The following is a 15,733-nucleotide window of genomic DNA, read 5'->3' on the forward strand; positions in this document are numbered from 1 at the left end:
AGGTTTCGGGTTTGAGTCACGTGATGGGATGTTACTTTTGGTATAATGGGCTTTGTTCTGTCAAGTTGAATAACGGGCCAAAATCCAGGTTTGTCAGGTTCCAGAGTTGTTATCAAATGCATTGGGTCCCAAAGAAAAAAAGTTGGTTCTTGGATCAACTATGACAATTGTAAAATTTTCATTTGATCATTCAATGAAAAGCTTTAGCAGAGCGTGTAAAGTTCAAAAATTCGAACGGTTTCACATGTAATATAAGCATCCAATTAAAGAAATGTTTTAGTCAAAAAATAAAGGTGTCTATGCTGCAAATTTAAAGGTGCTCACATGCATGATATATCATTAAACCAATCTCAAACAGTTCAATTCAAAGTCTTGAAAAAAAAATTCACACTTTAATTCATAAAATCATATAACAAGGGGTTTAAGTATTTATTAAAGCCTCGTGTAAAGAGGTGGTAAAGTTAGTTCTACTTGTGATTCAAATTAATAATAAATATTAGGGGATGGTGAAGCGAATATTCATGAGGTGGAAATTAATCCATAGGCTCCTCTCCTCTTTTTTCGACACTCCGTCAAGTTGAATTCAAGATTTAATGATTCCGTATTCTAAAATAATGCAATAATATACAAAGAAATATATTATCGATGTATATAAGTTAAACTCATATCATGCTTTATTTTCGTGTATATATGTACTCAAAGCAAAATGCATCCAAAAAGTCAAAGGCAACCTCTGGCAGGACAACATGGTCCATCATTTCTGAGATAATCTTATCAAGCCCCTACAACACCATATATATCTTAAATGGTTTTGTCTTATTTTTTTTAAAAAAAATTCCATTCAAGAAAATCCCATTTAATTTAACATTTATATTATCCTCTTCTCCACAAGTAGTTTCATACCTTTTTTTTTTAATTTTAATTTTTCCCACAATATTGTCATGATATATTGTTTGCTGAATTTGTCAGGTTTCTAGAGGCGGACCCAAGGATTGATACTAATTTTGTGTACCACAAATTAGTACTTAAAAAAATGGACAAAAAAGAAAAAAACCAGGTATTTTATTTATCCACATACACATCTATATATATTGGTATCTTTTTTATGTTCTTTTTATCATATACTTATTTTCAATATGTTATCTCACTTTGAACATGAAATATTATTGCAGCCTTCTATGCCTACAATTTTCCCAAGTCTAAATGATAATAATTACTACTCTCTTGATAATGATTCTTATTGTCATAACTATCAACATCCACAAATGATTAATAATGAAGAAGAAGGCTTGATGGTGCCACAAAAAGGAGAGAAGTTTAAAGAGGAAATTAATGGCACATTTGTTGGTGAAAATAGCAAAGCAAATGAAAGCAAGAAGAAGAGGAAAAGAACAAGATTAAGAATGAAGAGTAGTGAGGAAGTTGAGAAGCAAAGAATGACACATATTGAAGTGGAGAGGAATAGAAGAAAGCAAATGAATGAACATCTTCATGTGTTGAGGTCACTCATGCCAAGCTCCTATGTACAAAGGGTATTAAATTAAATTCTCCAAATTTATATGACATTTTTTTCATGTCTAGTACACTCTGTTCTAAATAGAATGACAATTTTTAAGTTTATTTTTTCCATTTTCACTTATGTTTAACACCAGTAGTCCAAAGAGTACCTTTAGTAAGATACTTATGAAAAGTCTTTCTTTCTCAATTGAACTTAATTTATGCTCAGTCACACTACTAAAAACGCGAATTGGAAATTCGCGTTATTTTTTAAAATATTGCTTATACTGTCATATGAAATGAAACGAAATTAAAGGAATTATATTACATTGACATTGATTCTTTTTTGGAAAATTTGTAGGGTGATCAAGCTTCAATTGTTGGTGGAGCAATAGAATTTGTAAAAGAATTGGAACAACTCCTACAATGTCTTGAATCACAAAAGAGAAGGAAACTCTATGGAGATAATCATCATGATTCATCATTAGTATTTGCTCCTAATAATAATTTGCCACTTTCAAATGAAAATGAAATTGGAATTCAAGAAGATTCAGCTGAGATTAAGTCATGTTTGGCTGATGTTGAAGTGAAGATTATAGGTATTGATAATGCTATGATCAAGATTTTGTCAAAAAGAAGGCCAGGACAACTCATTAACACCATTTCTGCATTACAAGATTTGCAGCTTAACATTATTCATACAAATGTTACAACAATTGAGCACACTGTTCTATATTCTTTCAATGTTAAGGTACGTATTCGTTGAATTGTGTGACTATCTTATCTAGGGATCAATTTGAGTTGTTAATTAATTAAACAGGGTGTACTTTTATTTACTTAAAAGTTTAATAATCAATAGCGAAGTCAAAATTTTCAGTACATGTATTCAAGATTTAATGTGTATCATAAGTTTAATTCAGAAGTAAAATTTGACCTATATACATATAATAATTTTATATATACATGATATATTTTTTTCAACAAAGGATGTTCAATTGACCACCTTTAGACAGTCTATAGTGTTCTGCCACTGAGTTAAAGTTATATGCACTAACTGTCTCTAGACCAAGCTGACGTACAACAACATGTGACTCTTTCGTGCTAGCTAATATAGTAATTTGAAAAATAAAGTAATAATTTGTTGTAGTTGGTTAAATTAGATTAGGGATGGCGATGGAGCAGGATGGGGTGGGGCAGGGCGGGGCGAGTTTAAAGTTATGCGGGATAGGGCGGGTGTGGGGCGAGTTGAAGTAATTATTTTTAAAATTAATGCGGGGTCGGGCAAGTTGCAGGTTTAAATTACAAAAATAAGAATTCGAAGAAAATTAAATCTTTGTAATTAGTAAAAATAAAAAATATAAACTTTTTATATTAAACTTGACTTTAATTTTAAATTTCTTTTTAAAAAAAACGTGTCCAGTGCATTGTTACTTGTTGAAAAGTGAAATGTTAATTAGAAACGATTAATTAATGATTAAGAAATAAGTGTTGAAATGTTAACTAGAAGTAGTTAATTAGAAACAATTAATTAGTTGTTGAGATGTTGATTAGCGAAAAATGAAAAAAAAATTATGAATTTTATTTTTCATATTAAACTCAATTAAATAAGAAAAAAAACTTAAAAATTTATGCGGGCGGGTCTATATGAGGCGAGGTAGTTTGAAAATGAAAAAAATTATCATACGAGACGGAACGGTTTAAAAAAATTGCGGGTTGAGCTCAACCCACCCCTCCCCATTGCCATTCCTAAATTAGATGGATAATGTAAAATTTTCTTTAACTGTTAATGTATTTCACTTAAATGCTTCACTAATAAATTATGTCTTTGATTTTTATTTGTACAGATTTCTGGTGAAACAAGGTTTTCAGCTGATAATATAGCAAATTTGGTCCAGCAAATATTCACTTTCTTTCATGCAAATAGTGCCATATGAAGTAAAACTAGTTTATTAGTTTGTATACTTATATCATATAGCAAATCTTGTTTAATTTTGGAGTTTGACATCTTAGTAACTCCTTACATATATATTTTATTGACCATTCAAATAAAAAAAATTCAAATTTCAGTATAATTAATTCATGTGTATTTATGAACTTTGCAATGTCCTATATAAACATTTAATGGACTCTTTATGCTTTATGATGAGCTCACAATTCTTCTCTTCTTTTTTTTTTCAATTTTCACCATATATATATATATATATATATGTTCTCTCTATTTCTTAAGAACACTTTGGTTTCTCGAGCAAGATGATATCATCACTTCTTTCAGTATTAATGTATTTTTAGCTTCAATAATCAAGATAAAGCATGATAATGAAAGCTTTTATAAATACAAATACATTTAATATGTCGAAACTCATTATCCATCGATTAAAAAAATATGTGTTGCATAACGTTTAACGAAATGTGTAAATATCATATGACAGGGTTTAAGCTTCTAAAAAGGCAAAAACTACTAAGTGTTTTTTTCCACTTGTCTAAATTTTGGTGGACAAAATTATCTGTTATTTATATATTTATATCGGTGGGTGAGAGCATGTTCACAAAACAATTAAAGTGTACGCAATCTGATCAGGCATCATGGTTATCCCCTTCTGTAACACCCCGAATTATTTTCGCCAAAACTCAAGTCATTCTTCATGTGTGTGTAGGATCGAACTCAGTGACTCCTAGTTGTATATATGAGTTAGGATCAATTACTAAGTATTTGAAGTGTATTAGATGTGATTTAGGGTCATAAGGTATCCCTAGAACAAAGTCGAGTCCAAAGATTTCGTTTCGCCTAAGTTTCTGAATGAGTTCGTATAAGGGTAAACTTCAAACGACCATAACTCCTAGAATACAATGAATTGGGTGGACCATGACCTATCGAATTAAAGGTCTTTGAGTCTTCTTTCCAACGCCACCAAGATTGCATTTTTCTGAGTTCAGAGTCAAAAGTTAAGATTGGTCGAACAGAGAGGTCCGCGTAGCGGACCTGCAGCGAACTTTGACAATTTTTCCAGATCTCATTTTTTTGTCAACCAGAAAGGTGTGCGACACGTCCGCGTCACGGACCTATCGCGGACTTGTCTCAATTTCTAGATTTTGGAGGGGCATTTTGGGAAAATTACCTAATACCTATATATACAACTTGGACGCGTTTTGGATGATAATTTTCAGTCTTTTGCCTCTCCAAAGAACCCTAATTCTCACCCCCTTCTCTCTCAAATCATCTCCAACAAGATTTTTTCCAAGATTCAAGGATTCAAGCTTTTCATTGAAGACCTAACAACAAGGTTTCTTCAAAATCTACTCTAAGGTATGTAAGGCTAACCTAAAATATGGATTGAGTTCTTCCATATGCTCCCTAAATGTGTTGGATGAAGATTGTGAAAGGTTTGAAACTTCTATGAAGATTTTCTTGAATTTTCCTAAACTATAGAATATTTTTTTTTATATATTATTAATTGAATGATGATTTTCATGACTTGAATGACTAAATAGTTATATTTCATATTATTGACTACAAATGGATTGTTGTATATAAATTCATAGGTATTGATGGTATTCGTGAGTTGAGTTTTGTTGAGAGTATGGATTCATGCTTCATTCACATGAACCCAAGATGAGATTTCTTTTTGGTCATAATTTATCTTGAGTTTGAGATGGATGGTTTGTGTAAATGGGTTGATTGGAATGAAAAGAATGAATTGAAATAGTTATGAATGTGAATGACATAAAAAGAATTGAAACATTGGTAGAGCTAAAATGTCACTTTTGTTTCTATAAATGGAATGTAGAATTAAATAAGGATTTTGGAGTAGATGTTTAATGATGATGTGATGATGATGTTTGATGATGATGTGAATAATGATATTTGGTGATGATGCGATGATGATGTTTGATGATGATGTGAATGATGATATTTGACGATGATGTGAATGAAGAGGTTATGTTGATGGGGATGTTGTGTGATGAAGTGGATTGGAGTCTAATATGATTATGTGATTTGCATAATTTGAGTTGATTGGAGTCTTATGAACATTTTGAAAATAAATGATCTTTTCAGAAGGGGTTTTAAATTGATGATTTGTGAACCTTTTTGCATAAATTATTTATACACTATTTTGAGTTTAAAGAATGATTATTTTCATCTTTGATTTAAAAAGGAGTTTAAGTATGAGTTGAGTTTGAGGAGCCTCTAAATTATCGTTTTTGAACATGAATATTTTGAGTATAAATGAGTTGAGTATTTTTATATTAAAATATCTATTTCGAGTTTGAGTTGAGGAGTTGGAATTATATTTTAAATGCATATAATATTTTCTACATCCATTGAGTTGAGATTGCATAAATTTCAAAGAGAAGAGTTTGATGATTTGAGATGAGTCGATTTGAAAGAAGGCCCAATGAGGCTGGATTTGATTGAGTTTTGAAAAGAGTCCAATGAGACTAAAAGAGTTGATTTGAAAGAGTCCGGTGAGACTAAATGAGTATTTTAGATATTTTACTCACTAAATAGCTATGTGCGTATTGAGTCTTGGGAGGAGTAATGAGCACCAAATTGGGTAAGAGTATAGTCCATACTCGAATCCCATAAACTACGTCGCCAACATAGGAAGGGATTGTACCGTGTCGGATGTTTCCCTATTTCATTGTCCTGAAATGATAGAACTTGATTGATTGACGGATCCATGATTGGTTTGAGTCGTTCATACCCTGGCAAGTATGAACGGACGGAGCAACGGCATGACTCGTTGTGCATCACCTATATATAGGTGGTGGGATTATTGTCGGTTAGAAAAACTCCCAATTGAATGGATTGTGCTTGATATGATTGGTTCGATTGTGATTGTAGATGATTGAGTTGAATTGTAAAATATTGCATAATTTAATTTGCATATTTATTGAGTTGAGTTCTTTGAGTTGATTGTTGAGTTGATTGTATATGATCGGATTGGATTAGATGATATGTGATTGGATTGTGTACGATTGAATCGGGTTAGTTGATGTGTGATGGATTGGATTAGGTGATATGTGATTGGGTTGAATAGAATGATCTATGATTGGATTGGATTGAATGATTTAATTGAATTGTATCGTACATGATCAGACTGGATTGAATGGTTTATGATTGGTCTTTGTCTAAATTGTATTCTTACTTTAGACTTATGACACTTTGATTGAATCACTCTTATCTTTCTGAGTTGAGATATTTGAACCAACGTTACTCTTCCTTGAGGTATGTTTCATTTTGCCATATTACATACTCGTACATTCCATGTACTAACGTCCATTTGGACCTGCATCGTTTTATGATGCAGAGACATGTTTAAGAGATCGTCAATAGAAGCGCCATTGAGGATCTATACACACTCAGCGTATTGGTGAGTCCTCCCCTACATTCGGAGGACATCGCTTATGTTATTCTTGCATCGAGTTAGCCCTTTTCATTTTGATTTGAGGTAGCCATGAACATGTCATTGGCACCCATTAGATAGTAGTGATAGAGGCTTCATAGACTAGATAGTGATGGATCGATCGAATATTTTATTTCCTTGAATTATTCTTGTCAAACTATTTTAATGACAAAGATTGAAATTTGATTTGTTGGCCCACGGCCTTTCTTTCTTGAGGTAGATTGTCGATTTGGGATTTGTCCACCAAATATTCTCTTTATTTTAAGTTTTCCGCTGATTGAATGAATGAACGGATGTGTGATCAGCCTATGTGGTTCGCTTGGGAGCCAGAAATGGTTCCTAAGTACCGGTCACGTCTAGAGTACCCTCTCGGGGCGTGACACCTTTCCCCTCCCCCCCCCCCTCAAAAAAAAAAAAAACAAGCTTACGTTGGGCCTACTTAAAAGGGAATCATTTTGATTTATTTTTTTCATTCTCACAAGTTCGAATATGAGATATGTGATTAGTGGTAAATGCATCCAATCAATTCCCTTGAAGATACACTATTAAAAAGATTAGAAAAGAAAAATACAATTATAAAGGTTGCTATCAACATAATTTCTGGAGAGAAATGCTAATAAGGGGATAATATCTATCTATCTAGCCTGTGGTGTTTATTTTATAAATAAATAAATGGATTGAAATTGAGAGGTTATATTTTATTTTATTTTATTTTGTGCAATTATATATGCAAAGTCAACGTGCTTGCAGTGCCAAATTGTACCTTATTTTAGAGGGAAAATTGACTCTGTCAGTATTAAATCTTGGAAGTATTTGACTCCTTTAATTTTTGTAGGGTCAACTGTCCTAAGAGTTTGGATCGGTCTTTTTATTTATTTTATTTATTTATTTTTCTTTTTGGAATTTTTAGATAGTTTTCTTATATACTCTCTCCGTTCCTATTTACTTGTCAATTTTTTTTAATTTGATTTTCCTTTTTACTTGTTAATTTTAATAAATCAAGAAAGAATAATTTTTTTTTATATTATACCCTCAATTTATTAATATTGAGTTAATATCTTTGAAAAATATAGTGAGTAAATATGTTTTAAATTCTATCAATTAATAGGGGTAAAATGGTAAACTCACTATGTCTAATAGGTGTGTCAAGTCAAAATTTGACAAGTAAAAAAGAATGAGGGAGTATAATTTTGTCATGTTTTGCAGTTTTGATAATTCATGTGCGCATGCTAAAGCATGTGGGGTTTTGGATTTTTTGACAATCTTGTTTGTTTTATAAATGCAAAATGCAATTTTGCTAGTTAGAAAGATATTGTAAATATGTAGTTATTTAATGGATTTCTTTATTTGAATGATTTAAATGTCTTGTATTATTTTTTAAAAAGTGATTCGATTGATGAAATTTAATATGAGATTGATGATATCGATAAAAGGCGTCAATGAACACATTGATTGATTGGATTATTCATGTGACTGAGAGTCCTCACAATTGAGGTACAATGACGCAATTATCAGGGACATTCTAATACCATTGAGCTAATGCAAGAACCTCCCAATGGAGGTTGGCTATGCCCTTTGTTGCTCGGATTGATCTTCAAAAATGTCAATGAATGCGTGTCACATTCTCTAAAAGTCATGTTTTTTTGAAGAATCTGACATAAATACGGTATAGAAAGTGAAGAAACTGACGCTATGCCAAAAGTGAGATGAATCACCAACCATCTCTTCCTCTTTTTGCCCCCATGTCACTACACGGGAGTTTGGGGTTGGGGTGAAGTAAAAAAGATAGTCCTATCAATTTGTTCTGACTTAAGATAATAAGCTCATGAGTTTGATCATACTTCATCATAAAAAAAACGATCAAGACTTCCATCTTGAAGTTTAACTCAGAATTGATTCCGCTTCTTTTAAAAAGTAATCGATAAGTACATAATTGTATTCACACACCTAACATTAATAGAAAAATACAATATAGTGGAATAGGTGGTCCTGTACATAAAAAAGTAGCTCCTTGTTATACTGATGAAAACATATGGTAGAATTAATAATACTTTCACAAAAGACCAGACCATAAAATTATGTTTGTGTCATTATGATTGTTGTTTCTATATGAAAAAAATAATATGATACCTTTTTTTGACAGATTTGTTCATTAAAAGGTCAACTGGACAAAAAACTGTCCTATAAAAGAGTGACTTTGGCGTTTATTGGCTATGATCACTTTTATTTGTTCAATATTTAGATTTTCATTTTTTCTTATCACGTTTAACATATCAAGAAGAAATATATTTATTTTTTTATTCTCAACATTAATCATTTATTTTTCAAATCATTTCCTTAATACTATACATCAATTTAATAGGGCATTGTGGTAAAATAATCATATTAATTATTATTCCTTAAGGAACGTACAAAGTCCAATATGAACAAGTAAAAGTGAATAGAGGAATTACTAGTTTTTTTTATTATTATTAGTTTATTACTCAAGCATTTGAATTATATAATTATTCGAAAAATAATATAATGTAGCTTCGACTGATCAAAGAAAATATTAAAATATTATATACAATATAAATCAAGGAATAACTATATATACATATATACAACTTTAATGGGCCCAATCGTATAGATCCATAACTTATGGGTTTGGGCCTTAGACTGTACCAATGAGTTGGATTGGACTTAATTACTTATTAATCACTTGGTTGTGCTACAGCCTGCTATATATAGCCACATTTGCCGATTGTCCCTTTTCGGGGCACAATTATTTAGTAAATGACTTTATTTGGAAAAATTATTCGGGTGAACACGTTTTAATAAATAATTACTGATTTTAGTGATACTTTTTATTTATTACTATCTATAGCAATACTATGATAAATCTGTTATGTATTAAAAGTGAATTATGCATGCAATATAAATATATATGCCAGTTTGGTAAGAAATTGACATTATGTATTATAAGTGTATTAAAGTGTGTGATAAATTCATTATCTGTAATAAAACTTGTATTATATGTGCTTTATAAATTATTTTGGTAAAATTTATTAAAATTATATTATAAGTGTCCAGTAAAAAATAAATATTAATGCTATAAATGATAAATAATTTCTTAATATAATATATCTATGTAAATTTCCCTTCAATTTTCAAGGCCTATGTTTCATGGGCTATTATATACTCGGCCTAGAGAAATACTAAGTTTCGACTCAATATGATTTGTAGGCCCAAGGTCAGGCCCACTAATTATAAATGGGAATTTTACATAAATGTACTACATTAAGAAAATATTTACCATTTATAGTAATAATATTTTTTTTCACTGAACACTTATAATACAATTTTAATACATATTAGCTAGAATAATTTATAAAACTCATATAATACAAGTTTTATTCATGGATAATATCTTTATCACATACTTTAATACACTTATAATACATTGTGTCAATTTCTTATCAAACGAGTATAATATAATTTAAAATACCTATAATACATTTATATTGCATGAATAATTCACTTTTAATACATAACAGATATATCATAATATTGCTATATATTGCTATAAATGGTAATAAATAAAAAGTATCGCTAAAATCAATAATTATTTATTAAAAAGTATTTTTCCTAGTAATTTTTCCATTATAAATTGTGTCAAAAAGAATCAATACATCAAGGAGCGTCATAATTAATATTAGAATGTACGCAGATTTTATTTGACCTTATCTTATAAAGGTAGAGAGGTTGTCTCCGATAGACCTTCGGTTCAAGAAGAGAAGATTAAGAAGTAGTAATAAGAAGCTTAAAAAAATATGAATATCCAAATTATCATCTTCATCACAATCTATCATAACACCTTGTTTGGATGGTTGTTACCCATTGTACTGTATTGTTAGTTTTAATACAATGTTTGTTTTGATTGTTACTTAAATTTTATTATATCGTATTGTTTAAATTTATCGTTAGGTAACGACGAAAAGTCTCATTTTATGCAACGATCGATTTGGTTTGATCACGCCGTTACGTTAGTATTTTCTTCTCATTTTGTCTATATTTTATCCTTTGGCCTACCTTTTCATAATAGTTCTACCCCGTATCCTACTTTTTTTGTAGGTTTATCATTCAAATTTTTGATGTGTCACATTATGTAACGACGGAGAATGATACAATCTATCCAAACAGAGTTTAAGTGTACCAAAAACATATGGTATCAAATTGGCCCAAGGCAGATTTGGAGGAAATCATTTTTGGGAGATAACTTATTGAAAAGGGATATTTGGATCAGTTGGATAATGGCATATATATATAGGACCACAACAAACTGTACACATTAATGGCAGCTATATATCTAAAAAAAGCACATGTAATTTTTGTGCTTTAAATTACCATGTGTGTTGCTATGTATACATCATTTTGTTTTTCTTTTCTAGTTTAACCATCCGGCATTTGCCTCAGTTAATTTGGATTCATGTATTGTGTTATTCGGATCAGTTTACGTATAGTTTGACTAATACCTACTAGATTACTGCCTGTCACCAACTCATGCATCGAAGTAATTCTGTCCACTAAAGCTTTGATACATGAAAAGAAATTGCCTTAATTTTTTCATGTTTCTCAATTCACTTTAATGATATACTATCAGACATTTCCTGGATGCATGATAGGATTACGGTTTAATAATGTAGTATTTTGCCGTAAGTATAAGTTTAATTAGTAGATTTACGATTTGTTTTAATGAAGGTAGATTTACAGCAACCACGACTTGAATCATCGCTCTCACGATATGAACGAATTTCCTTTGTGAGCAGCTTAAAAATCTCCTATATGCAGAGAACTCCTCAAAACCATGGTCATTTTTATCATAATAAAACTAAGTGTGCTTTTTCAACACTCATAATGGTATATATATACATGCTTTAATATTTGATTCCTATTTTATTTCAATATGATGTAAATAATATTTTGGTGTAATGGAAAGAGAAGATTACCCATTGTAACTTTTTATGTGACTCTATGAGAATTACCCTCAACTATTTTCTAAAAATATCATTGCAAACTTTACATGTATGAAGTATGAAGTATTTTGTGGTAAATTGTTATACGGGTGGGAGTGTTGGCCACGTTGAAAAGATGAAGGTAATAGAGATAAAGATGTTTAGATAAATATATATGGTGTATATTATGAGAGGCAAGATTAGAAGCGAAGATATACGGGACAAGGTGGGATAGTAGCTAGCTTCCTTGGAAGGCAAGATAAATTTTAATCAACGTTTTAAATTATATTTTATTCATTATATTTGATATGATGGAAAAAATTGCATCTTATAGAAGATTCATATAATTTTTGGATATCTAAATTTTAATTTCGGATGAATACTCTTTACGCAAGTACATTTGTTCTATTGGTGTTGAACCTCTAAAAAAAGAAGAAACAAAGGAATTATTTCATTATTCTATCTTGGCAAAATAGTTGAAAATTGCATAGGTAATTATTTCTCCTTCCGTCCATATTAGATGCGCATTTTTTTTATACGGTGATGAAGAAATCATTAATAAATTGATCAACTTTACTATTTTGCCCTTTGTTCATATTAATGAACATAAAAGTAAGTTAGATTTTTTTTGATAGAGTATAAAAATAGTTAGTATTGGGAATTGTTTAAGCTTTTAAAGACCATATTAATTATAGAGGTAAAATAATAAAATTTAATTAATTCTATCTTAATTTAATAAATAATCAATATAAAACAATTACTTTTAATAAGATATCCATCTTATATGGGACGGAGGAAGTACTTGCCATTAATAAAAAGACAAGATACACACACATGTAGAAAGGTAAGGACAAACACATATGATATCAAAAACTTAATGGTCAAATATAAAATGCAAGTAGTCAAAAACAAATTTATTGTGGGAGGCAATATTTTCAAACAAGATTGAACAATTGGTCAGCAAGTTAATTAAATCAAACCCTACTTAAGGAAATCAGAGTAGACAATTATGTCTAATGTGTGAATGCTAATAAGAGATTATTGAGCATTGGAAATTGAGAATTGATTTTTCCTAAATTTTACTACATATAAATACTCACTTTGTTTGATAGAGTATTGCTTACTCCCTCCATTCATAATTACTTGTCAAATATTTTTTAATTTGATTTTTCTTTTTACTTGTCAATTTTGACAAATCAAGAAAGGATAAATTTTTTTCTTCCTGTTATACTCTCAATTTATTAACATTGAATTAATGTCTTTGAAAATTGTAGTGAGTAAATATGTTTAAAACTTTATTAATTAATAGAGGTAAAATGGTAAACTTACTATATCAATCATTGTTTTCTTAATAGGTATGTCAAATCAAAATTTGACAAGTAAAAAGGAACGGAGAGAGTAATTCATGTTGACCTGACATATTCTTTAAGAAAACTTTAATAAGGAGTGTATTTTACTAAACTGATTTAATTAATGATGTTTTAAAACTTTAAATTTGACACTAGCTATTACTTTATTTAGTTATTTAATACTAAAAATAATATGAGAAAAAAGTAATAAAACTTTCTTAATTTATTAAAATAGATAAAATAAAATATTTATTTCTGATATAGGACTCAAGTAAAATGGACCGAAAAAATAATACTTCACCACGTAACATTTTCAAGATGATGAAATGCTTTCCTCTCCATTCAACTTTAACAAAATTAGAAGTACAAAAGAAAATGAACAAAAGAGAAAAAAGAAAGTATCAAAAGCTATTTTTCTTGTAACTTTTTTTTTCTTTGTTCTTTTTGGATTTTTTGCATGGGTTAGCAAGCAAGTGGTAGGAAAAGCCATTGAAGACTTTGTCGTAAAAAGATTCTCTTTCAAAAAAAAAAAATAGCTCAAAAAGAAAGAAAATTATTATATTAAAATCAAATGTTTTGATATTGGTATTTCTAATATTATGGTATTTGAGGATATTTGATATTATTTGATAAGAAATACCATGTTTATAAAAAGAATATTATACCGAAGCACTGATATAATTGTATGTATAATTCATATATTTTATTATAAAATTAACAAATTTATATACTACTATTGGTACAAAATAATTGTTTAAACGTTGAAGAAACTTTGACTATCTATCTTGATTGAAATATCCTTCTTGTTGTGTTTTTTTTAGTCTATATTAAGTAAATAGTTGGTATATTTCTGATAGTTCAAAATAAGTGAATTTTTCAAAGTTTAAGAGCATTATTATGACTTTTTTTCTTCATATTTACCCTTCATTTTAATGAGATTCCTAACTACGTTACATTTTATAGGAGAATACTTTAGGAATGATCAAAAGGTTAATAGTAGAAAATAGTCTTTAATTTTTGTCTTTAAATATTTTTCTTAAGTGGGTGTGTCATACCCTAACAATTTCTTAATATGGACTAGAGAGCGTAATATAGATTAATAAAGGGAATTATTTATGCTTTCTTTTGAATATTTCTACATGTTTAAGCTATTCATATGATATAATTAAGACAATTCTTGAAAAAAACAAATCCATAAGTCTTTATAATATAAAAGTTATAGGTAAATCATAATCGAACAAACTATGATTATTGATTTACCGAATCAAAAAATATCAAAATTAAACATAAAAATATTAAATTATACTAAATTAATTTGTTATGGCAATAATATGTATTACCGAAACTTTTAATACTATAGCATGTCCACTCCAACTATTTAAGATATATATATATAGTCTTCCCCCGAATCTAGCATTAACATAAAATATTTTGTACTTCGAACAATTTCTATTTTTTTTAAAAAAACTACCATGAAAATGGATAAGTTGGAGTAGTTGAGTTAAATAACAAAATGCTAACAATCAACATATCAAATAGGGACAAGAAATCGAACTGACATAGCAACAAACCAATTGAAGTGTTAATTACTTTCACAATCTAACACCCCACCTCTTGGATCAAATACCAAACTAAGGATCAGAAAAGAAAAAAAAAATCAATCTAAGGATGTGTTGATATGTTTTTTAGCTTTCCCATGTTCGGTTGGTCAATTATATTAAAATATATATTTTTTTAAAAAAAAATTCTTAAAAATGATAAAAATGACTTCACCAATGGAAAAAAAAAAAAGTGCACAAATAACATTTCACATTAATTGTGTCTTCTCCACCTTCCGACATACCCCATCTTTACCCTACCACCATAGCCCTTGTCCTTCCCCCACCCCTTATCCATGCCTCCTCACTTTCCACCTAGTATTTGTGTAACTTATATACAAATACTTTTAGAATAATATTTTTCGCTTACATACCAAATAAAAAAGTAAGTACAGAATCTACTTGTTTTCCTAAAAAAAAACCTTTTCTATAGAAAATATCTCTCTTCATACCGAATACACCCTAAATCTAACTTGACATAATTATCTAATTAATTTTCCTAATCAATATACATTGATTATACATCCACCTACTTATGTTTAATTTAAATAATTTGGGCGAGCGACTATTTAAGTTAATTTTTTTTCTTATTTTCACTAGATTTTTTCCCTTTCTTCTCCTCAACCCCCCACCCCCTAACACACACACTGCTAAAATCCTCCCTCTTTCAACATTTCCGAATCTGAACAAAAATTTGCAAACCAATCATAACAAATTTTGTTGAGACATATAATAAGAACAAAAGAAAGACATGATGGCTTTTCTTTTAGATTATTAAAAGGGAAAAAAAAGAATCTTTTCAATACATGCCCACTAACCAAAGCAACCCCACAACAATACTAGGGCCAATAGTATTATAATGAAACACATTTTCACAAGCAGCTGAAAAA

General features: G+C 29.5%; 1 protein-coding gene across 3 annotated transcripts; it reads left to right on the forward strand.

Annotated features, from left to right (window-relative positions):
- Positions 1 to 566: 566 nt before the first annotated feature.
- LOC129881909 (transcription factor FAMA) lies at positions 567 to 3,582 on the forward strand. Of its 3 annotated transcripts, XM_055956025.1 has the most exons (5): positions 567 to 808; positions 970 to 1,057; positions 1,173 to 1,532; positions 1,859 to 2,248; positions 3,342 to 3,581. In XM_055956025.1, the coding sequence occupies exons 2-5, from the start codon at positions 1,034 to 1,036 to the stop codon at positions 3,429 to 3,431; spliced, it is 864 nt and encodes a 287-aa protein (XP_055812000.1). In that variant the 5' UTR covers positions 567 to 808; positions 970 to 1,033; the 3' UTR covers positions 3,432 to 3,581. The 3 variants fall into 3 exon arrangements, with proteins under 3 accessions (XP_055812000.1, XP_055811999.1, XP_055811998.1); XM_055956024.1 differs by having other exon boundaries at positions 567 to 1,057; XM_055956023.1 differs by lacking the exons at positions 567 to 808; positions 970 to 1,057 and having other exon boundaries at positions 1,122 to 1,532; positions 3,342 to 3,582.
- Positions 3,583 to 15,733: the final 12,151 nt, after the last annotated feature.

This window comes from Solanum dulcamara, chromosome 3, assembly GCF_947179165.1.
Source record: "Solanum dulcamara chromosome 3, daSolDulc1.2, whole genome shotgun sequence".
NCBI classification, from domain to species: domain Eukaryota; kingdom Viridiplantae; phylum Streptophyta; class Magnoliopsida; order Solanales; family Solanaceae; genus Solanum; species Solanum dulcamara.